This window comes from Phalaenopsis equestris, unplaced genomic scaffold (genome assembly GCF_001263595.1).
Source record: "Phalaenopsis equestris unplaced genomic scaffold, ASM126359v1 Scaffold000761, whole genome shotgun sequence".
Lineage (NCBI taxonomy): Eukaryota > Viridiplantae > Streptophyta > Magnoliopsida > Asparagales > Orchidaceae > Phalaenopsis > Phalaenopsis equestris.
This window is the reverse complement of record NW_018165201.1, coordinates 1,612,654-1,633,640: the sequence shown is the minus strand read 5'-3', so window position 1 is coordinate 1,633,640 and position 20,987 is coordinate 1,612,654. Positions and strand designations below refer to the sequence as shown.

Sequence of the window (20,987 nt, the reverse complement as noted above, 5' to 3'; positions counted from 1 at the left end):
GCAAACCCCACACCAAAAATAGTGTCGACATACCTTCTGGGTGAATGTCACCAAGAGAGATTCTGTGTGCCATAGATTTCATTCCAAGGTCGGTTGTTCTAAACAGACTTGTTTATCGAATATGCCAACAAGGCACAAAAAGTAGGGGAAGCATGTTACATATTTGGCTCAAGGCTTGGTTCGTGAAAATACTTGTTTATGTGCAGTTCCAACTCTAGTTGTGCAAAAAAATGATGGTTACTTATTCTATCAGAATATGCTATACAATAATGTGTATTTCAAAATTGTAAGAAATTGGCGTGAGGGTAGATTTTGTAGTGGAGTTGCCCCGACGTCAATAGCCGCATTCAGGAAGTTCGGATTTAATATTAAGGCTTTGTTGAGGGATTTTGTGTGTTGAAGTTAGATTTCAAGATTCCTCCTCTGCAAAGGAGATGAATGAGAATTATTAAGTTTCAAAAGTGTAGAGCGACTTGAGAGTGGTGTAATTTGCACAATTCTTCACATTTTTCATGGTGGATATCTTAGTATGATGTGGCTACGTGGTTTTTTCCTGTTCTCAATTTTTTCCAAGTTAAATCTTAGTATTCTTTGTATTTTCGGTGTTTTTTTTGTTTTATGTGATTCTATTCTAAGTTTTATTTTGGATCTCTCGAATCAGTTGTGCACTTCTATTTTAAGTTTCGTTTCAGATCTCTCAATTCGATCTCTGCATCCCTCCCAACAGAATCATTAAAATCCTCAACTCTCACTCGGTGATGTTCTCACTCAAACAAAATAAAATTGGCTAGGCTTCTTCGTGAAGTTAACTAGTTAGAAATTTATGCAATCACCATAAACTTGCAAATAATGTCGTTTGCACTAATTATTAGCATGAATCAATACTAATCATAAGAATGAAATTAAATAACCTTCAAACATTAGAGAGTGATACTGGAGAAACAAATACACCAAAACCAAGGCTTTCTTCTCTGTGAACAAAAAAATAAAAGATAAAAAAAAGTAGTTGTCCCATCAATCATTGATGATGATCCTCCAAGTTTTTGCTTTCATACCAAAGTTAAAGGCACAAGAGGTTTTATAGGCGAAAAGATGCCTACAAATGATCGTTGAGCATTATTTTAGGATGTGGAGATGTGATTTGTAGTTGCTAAAGGATTTGAGAGACATAGGAGATCAAAATAACTATATGAAATAAAACACTTTCATAGAGAATAAGATAACCATTCACCAAGCTAAACCAGAGGAGTCAACCACAAAGCTCCAACCCAATGGATAACAATTACAAATTTTAATCAAAACCAAAACTTCCTTTTTCATTTCATTCCAAAGCCTTAAATAAGGATTACAATGACTATTTAGCTTCTATAATTTTAAAAAAAAAAAGAGAGAGAAAGTGAGAATAGGGAGCCAAAGCGGTCAACACCATTGAAAAGAAATTTTCAATTGAACGCATTTACTTTATCCAATGCAAGGAATTTAGTTTGCCAGCAAACATATTCCCGGGATGATTTAAAGAGAGCAAGAAAATATGAAATTCTAAATTTAAATTTTAAACATGAATTTTAAATTTTAAAATTCAAATTATAATAAATAATTTCTTCATGCAAGTTCGTATTGATTGTGCTCTCATGATGAGTTCTGATTTTGGTCAATTAATGGCTCTTTTTGGGCTCTTGCGATGAGTTCTTTTCTAACTTAATCACCTTAATATTATACATTACCAAGAGAAGATGAATTGTATTCTCTAATACTTGTGCCAAGGATAGGTAGTATTCTACTGTCGGTTCATTGCAGACAGTAGTTTTGTTGGTTGTTTAGCCACTAGTTCTTTCCTCCACTAAAGGAGTCCATAAGGTTAATAAGCTAAAGGCTAGTTTGGGATCAATTTTATTTTTTATTTTTACTTTTTCCTTTGTTTTTAAAAACATGTTTGTTTAATATGCTCTTTCTTTGCTTTAAAAAAATAAACATGTTTTTAAAACACAATGTATTTTTAGTGTTTTGAAAAACAATCATATCTTAATCAAACATACCAAACATGTTTTGTTTCAAATAAAAACATAAACAAAACAAAGAAAAATAAAAAATAAAAAAATAAAACTAATCCCAAACGGCCCCCAAGCATTGTGCTAACTATATATTCTTACCATTGTTCTATTGTATGTGTTGGCTAATCTTTTACCTCTTCATTCTCCAATCAAAAGAAATAATGTGTTCCCACTTCAGAAGCAGGACACGAGCTGTGCGGCTCTCGCGATCACGGGAAACAATCCTATTTTATCTTGATTTCCTTCTCTATGTTTTATTTCCACTTATCCTTCATTCTTCTTTAGTTATTTCATATATATGTGTTGTATTAGAGTTTAGAAGTGAATTTTAGCACGAGTTTGTTTGAGACTGTCGTCGGCGTCTGTTTTCTCTCTTCGAGGGATGTATATGAGGGATTGGGTGATGCTCTGGTTATATCTCTCTCCTGATATGATGGCTATATTCTCTTATCCCCTTTTGCATCCTCCAACATGTTTCCCGGCCGCCGCTTCCCGTGCAGCTGCCCGGAACAACCACTTTGTGTTGTTTTCAATAGTTCCTCCTTTCCAGCCTCTTTCCCCGCCCCTTCGTTGTTGTTCCAACTGTCCATATCCATTTCCATTGTCACCTCGCTGTTACTCCGACCACGAGGAATGCCCCTCTACAGCCTTGGCTATTGTTCCAATTGTTCTGAACGCACAATCCTCCCCACTTGATGCCATCGATGTTTCAGTCCTCCATACCCACTATCATTGTTGTTCAAGCCCTCCATCTTTGTTGTCATCATCCCAAACAGCCGTGCGACGTCGATATCTCTGTGTACTTGTTGTCCGGAACCCAGAAAATTGTTGTCTTGTTGTTTTCTGCTTGCCAACAAACTCGCCCACCATCCTGCCACCTTCCATATCCTTGCCAATCACCAACATCATCCCCAGATTCACCCTAGCCATGTGTCATGAGTCGCGTTATTATTTCCTATCTCAATGTGTTCGGTTTCGTGCTATTATGTTTTCCCTTTCAAGAGTGTTGGATAACCATCTATTTATTTTCCGTAATAAAATTTGTTTTTTCCTAATGTGGTTTTGGTTAACTCCGGTTTCATTATGGTTTTTGCTTTGTTTCCTTAAGAGTTTAATTACTTATCCACTAATTCTTAGTATAATAGCAGAAACCAAAAACTTTCGTCTTTAGCGCAGTAGAGTTAGAATAAACACTTGCTGTAGCTCAAACTTGGTCTTTTTATTGGAATCCTAAATTTGACAAATCAAAGCTTATTTCAAACCAAATTCTAGGCTTTTATTAAACTAATCATGCTGGGTCTTATTATTATAAATAAGACTTCTGAGACATAAATTTCAGATCATTAACAAATACCACTTTCTACTCAAACTTGCGTTTATTGCTAAATGCAAAGTTTTATAGTGCGGAGCAAGTATTAAAGAGAACATTTAGGATAGGAAAGTTTTCATATTAAACCAACAAGAAGTCTGGATCTTCTTTAATGATTTCTTACTATTTCAATTAACATACTTTGTGATTGGATTTGTGTATGTGAATGTGATTTGGCCAAATCTACCAATAGCTATTCTTTCTTATTGAGGTGCGAATCTTAATCAAAGTATAATTTTATTCATTTCAAATTTCATAGAAAATTTTTGTTTTTGATGTTTTCTTCTTTATCATATAGGATAAATTTAATTTTTTTCTAACGTTAATCTAAAGAGACAGATTCTGCTTAATTAAATTAATTAATAAATTATGAAATGGATCTTTCATGCACTTATTTTGTGTATCTCGTCATAAATTTGCATTAAGAAAAACCTTAAACATAAGATGACTTTCATCAGAGTTGCTCTCTATTCCTTTAGCTAGACTGCATTTAATATCAGAACCAATTGTCCTTCCACCACCCCATCTCTTCCGCCAAACCTAGAAAACTAGAATGGAGTAGTCATCGAGTATAAATCAACAAAACAAAAGAAGAATAGCATTCACAAGCATGAAGAAGTCACTCTCCACTCTTTTATACGAACGACAGCAAAAAGGCAAGAAGTGAAGGTGCGAAGCAAAAGAGCTGCTAACTATAAAAGAGTATAGAAATCCAGTCCAGGCAAAGAAAACACAAGTCAAGAGTAATGACACTGACAGGCTACCGTAGGCATTCATTTCCGGGGAGCATTTCTTCTCCATGCCACAGATAGCCACAGTGATAGCTATGTTTGTTTTTGAAATAGGGAAAAAACTGAAACTTTCATCGAAGATCCAACAAGGTAGGTAAAAAAAGGCACAAAAGATATAGCATCAAACCACATATCCATACACACCGGCACAAAATGGAGCAGCAAAGAGAAATAATAGACACGTTCTAGAGGTTGTCTGAAGCATGATGATCACAATGAATGTCCCAAAACACTTATGAGAGCAAGCAGTTCTGACAACTGCACAATTGATCAATAGGATATCATCGAGAGTATTGAATTGAAAATTTCCTCATAAGATGTTGAAAAGAGATGATAGTGGGATCCTCTCATTGAAGGTGTTTGAATATATATGTTTTCTGAATGATAACAAGCCATCAATAGGGAAGCAGGATTCAAGAGCTGTGAAATGTGTTCATAGGTGACCTGCTAAAACCACATAGAGAAGAAACTATTAGTAAGCATGGATGTGTAATTTAGAGAATTTGAACCATAACACAGCCAGGAGGAGACCTCACCATTATGTGACAAGCCAAATACTGGAGATATGAGGGATGGGGTGAGTAGTAATGGAGAGAGAGTGGTACACGTGGGAGCAATAATTTGTCCAGTGATGTGGGATGAATTAGTTGAGAAACCGAAAAATAAGAAGAGTGAACCCAAGCGTGGTGGGATTCAGGTTGAAGGTGAGCTAAGGATACACAAAAAAAAGCAAAATAAGAAAATGGTGTCTGTAGTGTCACTTGTGCAGATGGCAAAAGATCCACCTCGAGATACTGAATGTTTGTATGGGGCAAATTGGTCTCTTGGAAGAGCAAGAAATAGTCTGTAGTAGCGAGGACAACGACAGAGGAAGCTTACAAGGCCATGGCCTTAGAAGTTGCCGAGATAATGTCGTTGGGAGCCTTGTTGGTGCAACTCAAGATGGACCAAGAAACTCAAATGTAATTGAGGTGCGACAACAAGTCAGCAATCAGCATTGCCAACAAATCAGCATTGTCAACAACCAGATGCAACACGATAGAACCAAAAATGTGAAGATTAATAGATCCTTCATCAAAAAAAAATTGAATAACGGTCTGCTGAAGCTAAGTCATGCAGCCACTTAACGGGAAGTGGTTGACTGCCTCACCAAGGGACTTAGTTCATTAAATTTGTCTCATCAAGGGACTTAGTTCATTAAATTTGTCTCATCAAGGGAGTCAGTTCATTAAATTTGTCAAGGTTATGTGACAAGATGGGCTTAGTAAATATCTTTTGCCCATCTTGAAGAGAAGTGTTGAGAATTGGAACTAATTTAGGGTCCTGTTGGTAAAAAAGGAATATTGAAGAAGTCTAGGGGTTTATTTGTAAAACATTGTAATACCCTATTTAAGCCCCATGTTAGGAAGGTAAAAAGTAGGTTTTAAACAATTCTTTCTTTTATATATAATATATACATCCATTCTTGTTGACTGCTAATTTAATTTACACACAAAAATATATATAAGAAACCTCTAAACTGCAAGACGATAATAAGTTCCTACCAAGGTTAAGAATCTTAAAAGAAAAGAAAGCAAAAACTAATAAAAACCATTAAAAAGTAAAATATCATTCACATCACCTGCCCTAAAAAACCAGTTGTTCCACTTTCAACTAAAGGGACCCCCGCAGCTAAGCATAGACGATTAACATGTCTTCTGGCATCCAGGTTATCAAGTCCATTTAGGACCACACTAAACTGCCTGAAAAACTCAACATTGAACTCCGGATTTTTGACATTTGCATGGTACGGTGTTATGTTTATATGAGGCCTAAATTTAAGGACAGCGTCTCGAGCAACCTGATCAGCATAACATGAATAAAATATAAGAATTGAATCATTGACATGGAAAGTGTAACGATATAATAATTGGAACAATTACATACATAGCACTCAAAACATTGCTATTTACAAATCTCACACCCTCTTTCATCCATTTTTCAAATATCTCACTCAAATATCAAAATTCACGATAAAATTCCAACCCATTTTTCATTTTTATCATATTCTTAATGGTTTGATCATGGCACATGAATACTAAATGGTTTGATAATTAAAAAAATCACCTGGATGATAGTGTTGTAAATAGTAATAGTTCGAGTGTTGTTCATGTAATTATCACATAATAAGTTAGCAAGCAGAAGGAAACATACCCTAGCCTTTGATTGGCCCACATGACACCGCCGGAACAAAAATTGCCTATTTAAATTGCTCACTTCAATTGTGTCCATATCAATCTGAAAGAAACAGAAATTTTAAGGGATTGTTGAATGTTCAATAAAATGCTTATCGAACGAAAAGAGAAAAACACTTACGAATGCACAATATATAATTCTATCAAACATGAAAATCATGATAGACAAGAAATGCCACATTATACAATTGGGTATGAATTGCCTTGATTGATATCAAAAGACTTAAATCTTATCACTTTTGCAAAATGGATCGATTCAACACATTTGATGGGTCAAATTTACCCAAAAAATTAGAATTTCTATGACTTATGCGAATAAGAAGGACAAAAGACAATGGACAACAAATGTGAAGTTGTGCAAATCGGGTCCAAAATGCCATGATAGCATCGAACTTGCTCAAATGTCACGCGTTCACAAAATAAACTGCACTAACGAATAAGAAACATCAAAAATTCCTAAAATATCAATACCCATATTACATAGTTCCCTGCACATAAGTGAAATGCGAACTTTACCTGTACATAGGTTGAAGACCCCAATTTGAGAGGCATAAAAACAGAGAATACATGAGAAGGAATCAATACACAACTAATTCATTTTAAAATATAACATTATTATAACTATATTATTATTCACAAAAAGAATATTATTATTATTATTATTATTATTATTATTATTATTTTAAAAGCTCAATTCAAAAAATTTAATATTGTTATATCTTACAGCTTAAAAAAGATCCCATCCTATCAGATCTCCACAACATAAGTTGCCAACACTCCTCCATTCCTAGATCTCCATCCTAGCTCTTGTAGCTGCAATCCCGTCACTTAGTTGTCACATAATTGTCATCACAGCCTCCCATGAGGTAGACCGCAAAAAATAGTTTCAATGCAACGTAAAAACATATGTATTAGCATGTCTCCTTGATGCAGAGAGGAAAGCTTGATTTGCAATGTTTTGGGTGCAAGTACTGAAAACCCATGCATGTGTTTTTAAGCATGGTGAATCAAAGACCACAGCACATAGCAGGAAAACTCAGTCATGCATGACAATTTTTATGCATATATAGTGCTTCAAGATATTGATCATGCACTCTTTTTTAAGTGTTAAAGAAAGCCAAAATACTTCCCATAGATGCCCTCTATGAGCGAAAAAAATTTGCGTACATAAGGCGTACGCAGAGCTGCGTACGTCTGTAACCTGCAAACAAGTTACAATGAGGATTTCAGGAAGTTATAACCGCGTTATACCCCCTGTAACCTCCCTGTAACCTACCTGTAACCTACCTGTACCTTCAAGTAAGCTCCGCGCTTCTGTTTTCATATATAGGTTGGTTACAGGGATGTTACAGGAGATATAACGCGGTTATAATCTCCTGAAATCCTCCTTGTAACTTGTTTGCAGGTTACAGAAGTACGCAGCTCTGCGTACGTCTTATGTACGCAAATTTTTTCCCTCTATGAGAGAGAGATGTTGAGAAATTATCAGCATTTTATAGAACCTCACTTAAAAAGTACAAAAAAATTGACTTCTAGAATTAAATGGCATAGCAAAAATAAATCAATAAATGTAAATTTGTCAAATGAAGGACCAAAGCACGCTTCCATTTCACAATCTATAACAGCAAAGGGATTGACAAGGTGAAAAAGGCAAAATTGAACATAAACAAAACAGGATTTAAAGGAGACTTGAAAACCCGCTTGCATGTAATGAAGAAAACCTCCTAGCACTCCAAATTATTAGAGCACATAATGAAATGACCTTGACATTGAATAAAAAATCAACTTAATGGACTCTCTATTTATAAGAGAGAAAAGATTCATTCTGGAACTTGAATAAAACAAATTAGATACGGATTAAAATAAAATATCTTGAAAACACCAGAAGGAATAAAATATCTAAACATTGCAATGAAATCTGGAAACTACCGAGAGCAAGCAATAGAATGTGATGCTTAATGCTCAAAATTATAAGATTTTTGACCATTTTAATAAAAGACTCTCACATAAATAGCCAAATCCAGAAAGATTTCAACTCCTCTCCACGTATCACAAAATAGATTTCAACTATGACACGACATTTTGAAAATAATCGAAGCATCTCAGAAGAAAAAGTTACACATTAGTTCTGATTAAACACGCCAATGTCCAAGCCTAAAATCAAAATGCTTTGCACACTAAAGCAAACAATATATGACAGCATGTGCACCGACCAATATGTTAGATGCACGAATATATGGTCGGAGAATGCTTCATCGACAAGAAAAAGATAAATTCTCCATGCCTGAAAAATGCCAACAAGTATTCCATACCAAATTCGATCAAATACAATGGAAAGCGGCAGGCAATGGATGCATCGTCTCAAAAACTTTCTTAATTTGTTTAGCATAAAATTAAATACACTCAAAATGTTACTTGTAAAAAGAATAGATTGAATTGATGCGTCCAAAGCATCAAGATTATCAAAAAAGGGACTTTCATTTGATCAAACGCAATGAACAAGATTGACTATGAACTCGATGTCTCAGAAAACGGGTTTGAAATCCCTCGTTCGGGGTCTATATTTCTCAAACTTCATCCATTTTATGAAATCGACTATGATGATGTGTCCTAAACATCAAAATTATCTCAACTAGAAACCCATAATGCACAAGTCCCACATAGAAGCAAAAATATAAAATTTACTAGCTTGCAAAATGACACAAATTTGAGATACACGAAATAAGAAGATATGCAAAAAAGGATATACACGCATAAATAATTCATTTTTTAATAATGACATTATTATTATTATTATTATTATTATTATTATTATTATTATTATTATTATTATTATTATTATTATTATCCATTTAAAAAACATATTAAATATTAATTGTATCTATCCCAAATCCATAGTGATATCTCTGATTCGACACCATGAGTACCCAACAGAAACAATCAAGCTGAATTTGTTTCTATTAAAATAACATAATCGTACTAATAACCTATATTAATCACCCTCACGCCTCACAGATCTCTCACACTATTCCTCTCCCGTCTACATCACTTACTCGCTCACAACTGCAACCTCAATATTGGTTCCCTCTCGAATTTTTCCAGCCTGCTTCCCTCGACTCTCACCTAATCTCCCAATCGCATGCCATACGCTCGTTCATGATGTCTCCCTCTCATGTTCTCGCATAGTCTGCACTCTTTTGCTCCACTCACCTAGCTCACATCGATTTTGCCTCAGTAGTCGACCTCTCTTATTTCTATCTCATATTCCCTCCTTTCACTCTTTCACTCTTTCACTCATGATATCTAACAATAAACCATCACCCTCTTCAATTAAAATAAAATAATAATACTAATAACCTATATTAAACTCCCTTGTTCCTCAAAGATCTTTCACACAATTCCTCTCCCGTCGCAATCACTTGCTTGCTCACAACTGCAACCTCAATATTGCCTCCCAATCGAGTTTTTCCAACCCGCTTCCCTCGACTCTCACCTACTCTCCCTATCACATGCCATACGCCTGTTCATGATGTCTCCCTCTCATATTCTTGCATAATCCGCACCCTTGTGCTCCACTCACCTAGCTCACATTGATTTTGCCCCAGTAGTCGACCTCTCTTATTTCTATCTCGTCTTCCCTCCTTTCGCTCTTTCACTCATGCTATCTAACAATAAACCATCACCCTCTTCAATCCGCTCCAACCAGAAAGCTCATCTCGCCTTTCACGTCTACATAAGCTACACGTTAAGAACCATCCTAAATCAGCTAAACACCTACTCTTTTCGTCAATAGCAACCAAACAGCGAACAAATCACAACATCAGCTTACCTTAATCGTCAAATCACAGCATTTGTAACCAAACCAAGCAAACTCCTTTGTTCCCTCCTCATCACTCTCACCTCAAAAGCACGCCATCAGCCTATCCTTCGTTGCTGACAGCACCAACTAGTCAATCGCCTAACAGCCAGCACACCCGTTGTGTTTCTCTCTACCTTCTTGCTCCCTCTCGATCCCTTAGGATCTGTTTGGGGCAACTGCAGCTTGACTACCCCAGAAACCTGTTGCGGGGAACCTGCTCCTTGGAAGTTGGTTGGTTGTTTGTATCAGTTGTGTGAAAATAGTTGTCAACTGTTTCTGGACAAATGACTATTCTGCCCCAATTTAGTAATTTTGTTTGTAACAAAACTATCATAGTCATATATTTGATACTTCAGAAGAAAAAAACTTACTTCATAACATGTGTGATGTCACTTAGAAGGCGTACACCCACTGTAAAAACTAAAAAAAATAAAAAAGATAGATACTACGAACTTATTAGGAAACTCAAGTCGTGAAGGGATCCATATGGAAATTATGTCTGTTTCTCAGGATCACATAATTATCAAAAAATTAATTTACTCAGATTAAATTACTTTGAGAATTGAGATTAGCTTTAAAAAACAATTTACTTCTTTAATCAATTTCTATTTATTGTTATCGAAATTTACGAATGTGCTAACCCTAATTTATGCAAGCCTATCATGAACTTCATCTAATAAACGCCTAAAGAAATCCCTATCATTGAACACCATACAACACATAAATATCTCTTGAACGGCTAAAACAAAAAAATCAGTAAATAGGTTGGCAAAGTTATTATTGGCGCCACTCCCGCAGAATAAACCCGTCCTCCGGATGCATCTCGTTGGGGAGCGGGAGTATTGAACCATCAAAGGCGAAGAATCCTCCATTCTCCTCCACGCCGTGCACCATCCCATTAGGTTCTGGTATGATGAAAGGCAAAGCGTTGGAAGAAGGAAAAATACTACTAGGTCCAAAAACAAGGTGTTCTTGGGAATTCAAGTCGGTACCGAAGCTCCACCAGATACAGCATGGAAGTCAGAGGTAAGATGATCGTCGGAGATCACCGTGGATCGCCTGAATCATCATTCGTTGCGAAGCTGGGGTAGGACTCATAGCGCTAGGAAGGTAGACGAGGATCATAACCCACGTAAGCGTCATCGTCGCCAAAGGGGCAAGCGCGTAACTTGCAGGAGGAGAAATGCGGGTCGCGGGGTCGAACCACGGCCGGCGTTTTGCTTAACTGCGGCCCCACCGCGGCAAAAACTCTGCCCCAAACGAGTCCTTAATCTTTCTCTTGTACGTCTCTAAAAAAATGAGAGTGGGAGAGAACTTCCTTGTGAGAGAGAGAGAGAGGAATTTCAAAAAAGGAGATCAAAGATATATTCGGCAAAGGGAGGAAATGTTGGGCAATCATATTTGTCTCGTCATCTTTGTCATCGTCATGTAAAGGTATGAAATGTTGCCTATTGAAAAACTCTACAAAATCCCATTTGTAAAGTGTTTAGCATGAGTGGAACACATGCACGCTTTCTTAGCATGGGGGGAAACTTGTTAGTGATACTCGTGATGTTAGAGGGAAGCCCCTCATGTGATTTTCTTAGCACAAAAAAAATAATAATAATAATAAAATGTTGTAAGTATTTTCGAGCCATACCCCGTGTGAGTCATTCTAGGAGACATGGGTTTCCAAGATTATACGTGTCTCATGAAACTGACCATAGATGCCCTTATTAAAGTTGTGGGCTGACCTAGCACTCTCATGGCTGCCCACTAAACGAATAAATTGCAGGGAGGCTTCTAATATGCAAATGAACAAGGACCTTCAACAAAATAAATTGAAAAAAAGACTTTTGGAATACAAGTGCAACACATAACGATAATATAGATATATATATACCAAAAACATAGAGATGCAAAATGATAATGAACTTAAAAAAAATGCTAAGGATTTGAACAAATAGCTAAGCACATGGAACTCGTAGAGCATGAATAGAACATCCTTACAACACTTAAACACGTGAATCATACACACAAAAGGCTAAATAAACTATGAACGTAAAGGTGAACTATGAAAAAGGGGTCCCCTTTTATAACAAGAAAAATATTGCCCGTAGGGCCCGTAGAAGAAAAATCCAAGGGGATACAAACGAAATATACAATCTCAAAGCATACAAAAAAATCCAATTTAACTACACTGCATTAGCAGTAAATGTTTAAGTAAATAGAAGGCATTTAAAAAAAAAAACTCAAAATAAGTCAACTTTGAACCGAGCTTGAAGATAAACATGCATGAACAATACAATTCAAATATATTCAGGCCATATTCATGTATCCCAAGATGATTTTCAAAATATCTAAAAATGTGTTAATGCACCCTGCAAATAAACTGAAAATCATACAAATGTGTCATATAAGTACATTAAAAAGCATCAAGCATATTTAAATACAAAATCTTATACGTGGTCTCTGATAAACACACAAATATCTAAATTTAAGATCAGAATGCTTCAGCCACTGAAAAAAAAAACAAATATGTACATTTACTCTGATGAATATAACAAGTGCTTAAACTTAAATTATGAGAATGTTGCATGAATTAAATATCATATAAACTTAAACTATCTTAACAATGAGAATCGTACAACTCTTTGAAAATGGTGCAACCATTTTAAATTTACACAATTTCTCTTTTCAAAATAAAATAAATCATTAAAATGTTGCATGATGTTGCGTCAGCAATATGTCTTACCTTTAAGGCAAAGCCAAATGTAACATCTTTTGAAGTCTCATCCTCAGCATCCCTACGACTAGAGTTGACAAGATTTACACCACTTAATGTACCATTACAACATCATTTAAAAGTAGGTTCGCTAGTCAAAAAAGTTCGTAGCCAAATACTCCCTTGTAGAATATATAAAAATTAGTTTTGTCTTACATGTGACACAGGAGCTTCCCACCACGACTAAAATATTGCTTCAGCAAACGGAAGCAATTTTGTGACTATAACTATATTAGTGCTACAGTAATGCGGGCGTAAAAAAGCAATGCTGGTTCAGACCCGACACGGCTGACCAGCTCTCCCACAGTGGTTTAGCATCTCCTTTCCATAAAGGTATGCAATCTCAAGTATCTTTATTTATGTGATTTCTTTGTTTGAGGTTTTCAGTTTTTTTAGTGTTTTGTTTAGAACAGCCGCCGACGTCCATGCTTGTCACTTCAAGGGTTGTAGATGGATTGGGTGGTGCTTCGCCTGTGTCTTTCTCATGAGGTAGTGATTATTTTCTCCTATCTCATTCTACATCCCCCCACATCACTCTCGACCACTCCATCCTTGTTGCAGCTACTAGGAACAGTTCCCGTTGTTTCTTCTTGCAGTTTTTCATCTTCAAGCAGCCACCAGCCGCTTCTCTGTGTGTGGTTGTCATTCAAGGCAGCAAGTTTTGTTGTCCTTGCCTTCCCTGCCAACGTGCCTTCCCTGCCAACGTGTGGCTACCTCCAAAACATGTGTCCTGCCCTTTCCCACATGTTGCCACCTTCCATAATTCACTTCTTTTGATGTCGCAACAATTTAATCTACCCTTACCACCCTCCGCTACATAGCTATTGTCCCAACCATTCCTCGTGATGTCCCAAACCCATCCCCAGTGTCGCCTTATTGTTGTTCCTATCACCGACAAGCCTTACGACAGCTCATCCACCTTCTAAAAACCTTATCTGCTGAATTTGCCACCTTCCAACACCCCAACCTACCCACTCCAACCCACCTCGCCAACCCCCACTATCCTTAGGATACATTTTAGTTGTGTTTGTTTGTTTCTATTGTTGTATTTCCCTTTCAGTGTGTGAGTTGTAACCGTTTATTGGCATTTCAGTAATAATATTTGTTTTTTTATTGTGGTTTGGGTTAGCTCCAGTATCATTTGGTATCAAATCTAACCTAACCTTAGTTCTATTCTAAGGTTTCTAGCATCCACTCGTACCCAACCCTATCTCCGCCTAAATTTTTTCTTTCTTACCCTATATCACCCTTACAGACCTCATTTCACCTACCCACACTTAAAACCTAGTCATGTCACCAATGAGATAATCGCCGGAAACTTGATCGAGGGGAACGGACACAATACCATATACGATAAATTCCCAAAGAGGTGTCCAGGGAATTTCTTTGGAGGATGTGCAATGGGAAATCCGCGAACTACAAAATAGGCTTGTCATTTTTTAAAATGAGGTAATCCAAATAGGTCAACCATAGCCATACTGATGACTTACTATATCAAAGGAATAGAGTGCATCGTTTTCACCATGCAAATTCTAGAAATGAAGAACCTCTACCTCGAAGATGTGATCGAAAATAACTGAAAAAATCTTTAAAAACCAAAATTTAGAAGTAAATATAAATTTATCATATTTCGATGATCAAATGAATCCAAAAAAGTTTATCGAGTGGCACTGAACCTTGGAATGTGTCTTTGAGTGTTAAGACATCTCACCGAAAGGAATGATTAAACTATCTGCCAGCACGTAAAGAATAGTGGATTATTTTGGTGAGAAATTCTGAAGCACTTACGCTTGCATGAAAGAAAATTTAAGATCGCTACATGGTACAAGATGAAACGAGAGATGGAGCTTCAGTTCCTACCAACTCTTACCGACTGGATGTTCGGACAACGGCTTTAAAATGGAGAGACCACATCACCATGCGGCCACTACAACTTACAGGCAGGTTTCAATCTCATTACCTCGCCTCAGGAGAAACTATTTCCGAGTGAAAAACAGGTAGAACAACCAGCATTCCCAAATCCATCCCAGCTATAAAATATTTCAAGTAGCATAGATTTGAGCATATTGAATCAAATTGCAGAGCCAGAGAAATGATTTATTTCATGGAGCAGGCCGTTATTGAAAAACCGAGTAATGACACAGTAGATACTGAAAAAGGTGATGACTCAAAAGAGGAGTGTCAGATTCCAATTGATGAGAAAAATATGCACATAATTACAGTTGAGCCCATGAGAGAAACTCCAACTGAATTAACAATGATTGTCCAAGACATGAGGGATAAATCACAGTTTTAAAAATTGTCTTTAAAGATTGATGGGGAAGAAACCCCTTCAATGGGATCCAAGACCCATCAAAGAAGAAGAAAACTCTCCTGAGTTATTGCTGCTGAGAGTTCTCCAACATGTCAGAGATGTCAATCCAAAGTTGATTCCTCCTGACAACTTTATTTATCAGACACATCCAGTCAACTACAAGTGGGTGAAACATATATATTAACTTATCCGGGATTTGTCTAGTGAGAGCCTAGGTCTTTATGTAGCTTCAGCTCAGGCAGTAGCAATAACTAATGGATATTATGTTCTATCAGGATGTGTTTTGAAATGAACCGCCTACAGACCGACTTACCAGAAGATTATGCCATTTTTTATACCTCAACGAGCCAATCTAACCACTATGAGAAGACAGAAGCTTCGATATATTAGGTTGACACTCTCTCAATCCCGAGAGACTGACACAAGAGCTTCCCTCGACGACTCCAGTAGTGCTTCAATAGTCTTGCAATTAGCAAAAGAATTTTTTGATTCTAGCTACAGTAGTGCTGCAATAATACGGCCATAAAAAAGTTGTGCAAGTCGATCGCAAGATTTCTCTCATATGGACCAACCAGTCCAAACATTCTTTGACGCCTCCTTTGCATAGGGGGCCCCACTATTAAGTATCTAGGGCTTATTTATGTGATTCTCTTGTTTGAAGCTTTCAGTTTTCTTTTATCTAGGACAGCTGCCCGCATCTGTGCTTCTCCCTTTGAGGTTGTATCTGAGGGATTGGGGGATGCTCCAGTTGTATCTCTCTCCTAAGGCGGTGATTTTCTTCCCTTATCCTCTTTGACATCCTCCCAAATCACTCTCAACCACTCCATCCCTATTGTAGCCTCCCGGAACTGTTGTCATGTTGTTTCTTCTGACATTTTTCATCTTCAAGCCACCGCCAGCCACTTTTTGCTTGTTGCAACCATCCAAGACAGTAAAGAGTGATGTCCTGTCATTTCCTGGCTTCACTGCCACCATGCCTTTCCTCTCAACAGGTCGCCGCTTCCAGAACCTATTTTCTATCCCTTCCCACGAACTCCCACATTCCTAAATTCGCCTCCTTCGCTGCCACAACCATTCCAACCGTCCTTACCACCCTCTACTACCTAGATGTTGTCCTAATAGTTCCCTGTAATGTTCTTATTGTTCTAGTTGCTCACCATCTCCCGTGACGTCTTGTTGTTGTTCCAACCGTCCTTACCGCAACTTATCCAACTTCTAGAAACCTTACATGTTGAATTCACTACCTTCCAACACCCCAACCTACCTCGTTGACCTCCACCAACCTTGGGATACATTTTAGTTGTGTTTGTTTGTATTTGTTGTTGTATTTCCCTTTTAGTGTGTGAATTGTAACTGTCTATTGGCCTTCGGTAATAATATTTGTTTCATTATTGTGGTTTGTGTTAATTTCGATATCACCATGTAGACGACCTTCAAAGTTTTTCCAAAAAAAAAAAACATTTTCAAAATGTAATGTCATAATTTCAAGGCTATGAAAATCATAAATTTCAATCTCTACACTCGGTACTCTATGCTTGAAGCAAAGTTGACAAAGTCTACAACATAATAAATTTTAAAATAAATTCAATCATATGCAGAGTGCATGTATGATCCTCTGCAAGCAAACAAACATAGTTGTAAAGAACGGAAATAGCAAAAAATAATTATTCAAATTCCTGGATGATGATCATGCTAAAAAAATATCTCAATCGAAGAGAATCCAACCATCAAAATGCCCTCAAATCCTAACACAATCATTTGAAGTTTAAATTCCAATAAAACTGTGAAATTCTAGAAAAAAAAATATTGCAAAAACTAAATATTTTTAAGAGAATCAATTGTTTAAATCTAAGAGCAAAATCTCTCAATCATTAGCATCGTTTATCAAGGTTGATAATTTTAAAATTAGCCTAAGCTCATAATAAAAGCTAGTGTTATATCAAGTGTACCTCTATGACCACTCTCCAAAAATGACAGACAAGGATTTGACCTGTAGCATCTAACCTAATCGGTTTTCCCAAGAATGGCACAACAAAAGAAACGGTTACAGCAATAACTCTTTAATTGGGTGGTTTACCCCTAAATGTCACTCTTATCTCGAATATACCCTAATGAATCACCCCTAGTTGTTAGTCGTATTGTACACCTAATTACGCAATATAACATAGATAACGACGACAAAGGATAAGTGGATGTGACGCGGGGGGGCACTGACTAGGACGAGGAGGCGCTAGTCCCATACGGGTGTGGCAAATGTCGCATGCATCCAGTTTGGACTTGATGGAATTGGGATCAGGCATACCTCCTTAGCGCACAATTCCCTCCTATTTCTTTTATATTTTTTTATGTTTTAGAGCAAATTTTGGCTCAAATTTCTTTCAGAACTGTCATTGGCGTCCGATGTTCCCCTTCTAGGGTTGTATCCAGAAGAACGAATGTGTTCCGATTGTAACTAGCCCAAGGTGATGACCTTCTCCCATGATTCTAGTGATGCTCGTACTGTTGTACGATCCTGCGGGGATATTTATTGCATCCAACTCCTCTGCAACCCCTTTCCAGTCATCACCCTTGCAGTTGCAGCCTCAGACGGCCCTCTCTTCGCTGCCCGGCAGCACGCCACCCTTCCCTTCGTCGCCATCATCATCGTATTCGTTGAAGCCACCCGGCAAACAACCTCCATGTTGTTTTCATGCAATCTCCTACAACCTAGCTCTCTCCCACCTTGCTATCATCCCCCACCGTCGCATTCCAGCACTCAGCCAACCCCTCGCATGCCACCCACCAGTTGTCCCAGCCTCACGGAATCGCTTCCCCACATCCTAGCTGTTGTTCTAGCCTTGTCAAACCATTTCCCTGTCACCTAATCGCTGCCCCAGCCCCGTACAACCTCCACACAGCAGTCAACAGTCCCCAACCTTCTCTCTGCAGCCGACTAGCACTCCCCTTCCCTTTCCCATCGCACCCACGGCCAACTCTCTACCTCTTTCACGGTCACCGCACTTGAGATACGCTTTAGTTTAGTTTGTTTGTGTTGTGTGTTTGTTGTTGTATTTCATTTTTTGTTGTGATTTTGTAACCGCTTACTTGCTTAGAATAATAATATTTATTTTTCAGTTCTGGTTTGGGTTAACTCCGGTATCAAGATGGACTTCACAAGTATTCACAAAAGTTACTGAATTCATATCCAGTGATACCCCGCTGAGAAACTGCATTACCGTAACAGTTCACATTTGCTCTTCTTACTGAAAACTACTAACATCCCAAATGCTAAGCCACGAAAATTGCTTTCAAACATTAATTAAAGAAATATATCTTCAATATGCAAAATTTCGAGGCAAAACACAACGCAACAAAGAGTTGACAGCATTCATGAAGAACTGAAGCAAACACGTCCACAAAACCCTAAAGCACGAGAAGGCCAAAATCTCACTCCCACCGACAAGTAGCCAAAAGTAGTGAAACCCTAATGAAAGAAAAGGCGTCAGCCATCCCAACGCTTACGATGTGGATGTCTTCAAAGCCCGAGAGAGCAAGGGTCTTGAGAAGCTCGCATCCGATCCCACCCGCCCCCACCATCAACACCTTCGCCACCTGAAAAGCACGCAACTACAAAACTCAGCAAAGAGATGGCTTAGCAAGCCAATGAAGAAAAACAGATGCGCATACCTTGACCGCGTCCATGTGCGACTCCGGCGCCATGCAGGAGCTCGAGGAAGGAAAGAGAGGGTAGAGTTCCCAGAGTGAATCAGGGCATGAAGAAAAAGCGGACTTGGCTAACTTCCGCTTGAAGGGAACGGTAATCGAAAACTTAAGTGAGTTTAGAAAGACGAAGTGGGTTCTTTATGAGTCCTCACCTTAACTCCTCGGTTCCTTCTCCTTTTAAATGAAATATATAAATATTGGAGATTTTCGGGTGGAACCGTGGGAAGTCACAGCTCCTCGTTCAACGGCACAGAATTTTTATATTACTGTATATGCCAAATACATTTTTTTAGGCACTTTTTTAAGGGGGGTTTGAAACTATATTTTTGCAAGTTAAAATAAATTTCAAGTTTGAGAGTTGATTTTGATTTTAGCCCATGGGAATTATAAATTAAATTAAACATGTTTTAAAATCAGACGTTGGTATATTCATGTATGTGGCCGATAATTTCTAAGACCTTTAACGATGAACACATGTGTGCGTAGTGAGCAAGCAATGTGATCTTCGTTCTTGTTGTGGTGGATAGGAAAGTCATCTCTGTCTTGCGTGGCAGGGGAACAACGGGATCTTCTTTCTCGTTACGGCGAAGAGGAAAGTCGTTTTCATCTTGTGTAACAAACGAGAAACGGGTTCTTTTTTCTCGTTGCAATGAATAGGAAAATCGTCTCCGTTTTGCATAGCAGACGAGCAACAGTATCTTCTTTCTCATTGTACTGAAGAGGAAATGCGTCCACGTCTTGTGTAGCTGGCAAGCAACAAGATCTTCTTGTTTGTTGCTATTGCACATTTCAGTGGAAATGAATAAATGCTAGAGTTTTCACGTCAAGGTTTGAGGGGGAAAATTTTATGTTTCTGAAGCGGTATATCTCTTGTAGCTTTTATACCAGTTATTGTTGGTCTTTATAGCATGTTGAATCATTTGATGTTACATTCGTAAACGATGATAATAAAACTCTTTGTTTGTTATTGATGTTGCTTCTGAATTTGTTGTGGCTTCGCGATCGTATGAAATTTTGCAATTAAAGTTATCACACACACTTTATAAAATGAAAAATCAAATATCTTTTGAGGTTTGTGTCTTCCGTGGTTGTGCCCTCCCAGGCTTGTGTCTTATAGGGTTTTGAAATGAACGCCTTATGAGGTTTGTAGCCTTCTAAGGTTTTTGAGTGGAAACCCTATCAACCACTTGCTCACTTGGAGTCTTTCTAGTGAAGACCATGTCTACTAAAAGTTTCCAATTGAAACCTACCGCTTGGGCTTATCTTTCAATGACATGGTAGCTTCTCATCAGGTCTTGCCTCCTGGGCTTAACTTCTTCGAGCACCGTAGCTTCCCATCGAGTCTTGTCTATTGGACTCAACTTCCAGGGGCATGGTGGAAAGAAGAATCCAATAAGGATGTATGACCAGTTTTGTGTTGTTTAATCGGAAATGTTCGACGGTATTAGCTCGGGATGGGCAAATCCACTAAGGTTGTTGGTCGAAGTTATTACTCATAGACCTAACCTGTTATGGAAATTCACCAATAATTTTTTTACCTATCCAAGGCTATATTTAGAAGCTTTTGCTTGACCACTAGATATTGTAATGGAAGAGGTCTAATCGACTTCCCATGGGATCAATTAATCCCAAAATGATGTGTTAGAGATGTTCTGTATTTTTTGAGACTGGGGCGTAGGTCACAATGGACCATATGTTCTCTTGGAAATAGGGTTGCAATTATATTCAATTACAATATTTAGCAACTTGTTAGTTGTTGCTTTTGAATTTATTGCTCATCTGATGACTGTGTTTCCACATGAGCTTATAAAACAACCCATGTCTAGCCTTAAAGAGATCAACTTCCTGATTTGGTTGAAGAGGACCTTCAATATGATGAGGGGGCACCGAGGGAGCATTATTT

The 20,987-nt window shown here is 37.7% G+C and overlaps 2 protein-coding genes across 2 annotated transcripts in view; both read right to left on the bottom strand.

Moving 5' to 3' along the window:
• Positions 1-2,981, bottom strand: part of LOC110030812 (SWI/SNF complex subunit SWI3B) — a 26,776-nt gene extending 23,795 nt beyond the window's left edge. Inside the window, exon 1 of the mRNA XM_020733738.1 lies at positions 2,919-2,981. Within this exon, the coding sequence (XP_020589397.1) occupies positions 2,919-2,981 (63 nt within the window). The remainder of the gene's footprint in view (positions 1-2,918) is intronic.
• Positions 2,982-5,823: 2,842 nt separating this feature from the next.
• On the bottom strand, positions 5,824-19,256 carry LOC110030981 (SUMO-activating enzyme subunit 2-like). The gene is made up of 4 exons (XM_020733989.1): positions 19,049-19,256; positions 18,884-18,973; positions 6,405-6,488; positions 5,824-6,051 (listed from the first exon to the last, which is right to left on the bottom strand). The coding sequence occupies exons 1-4, from the start codon at positions 19,079-19,081 to the stop codon at positions 5,824-5,826; spliced, it is 435 nt and encodes a 144-aa protein (XP_020589648.1). The 5' UTR covers positions 19,082-19,256.
• Between the last annotated feature and the right edge of the window lie 1,731 nt (positions 19,257-20,987).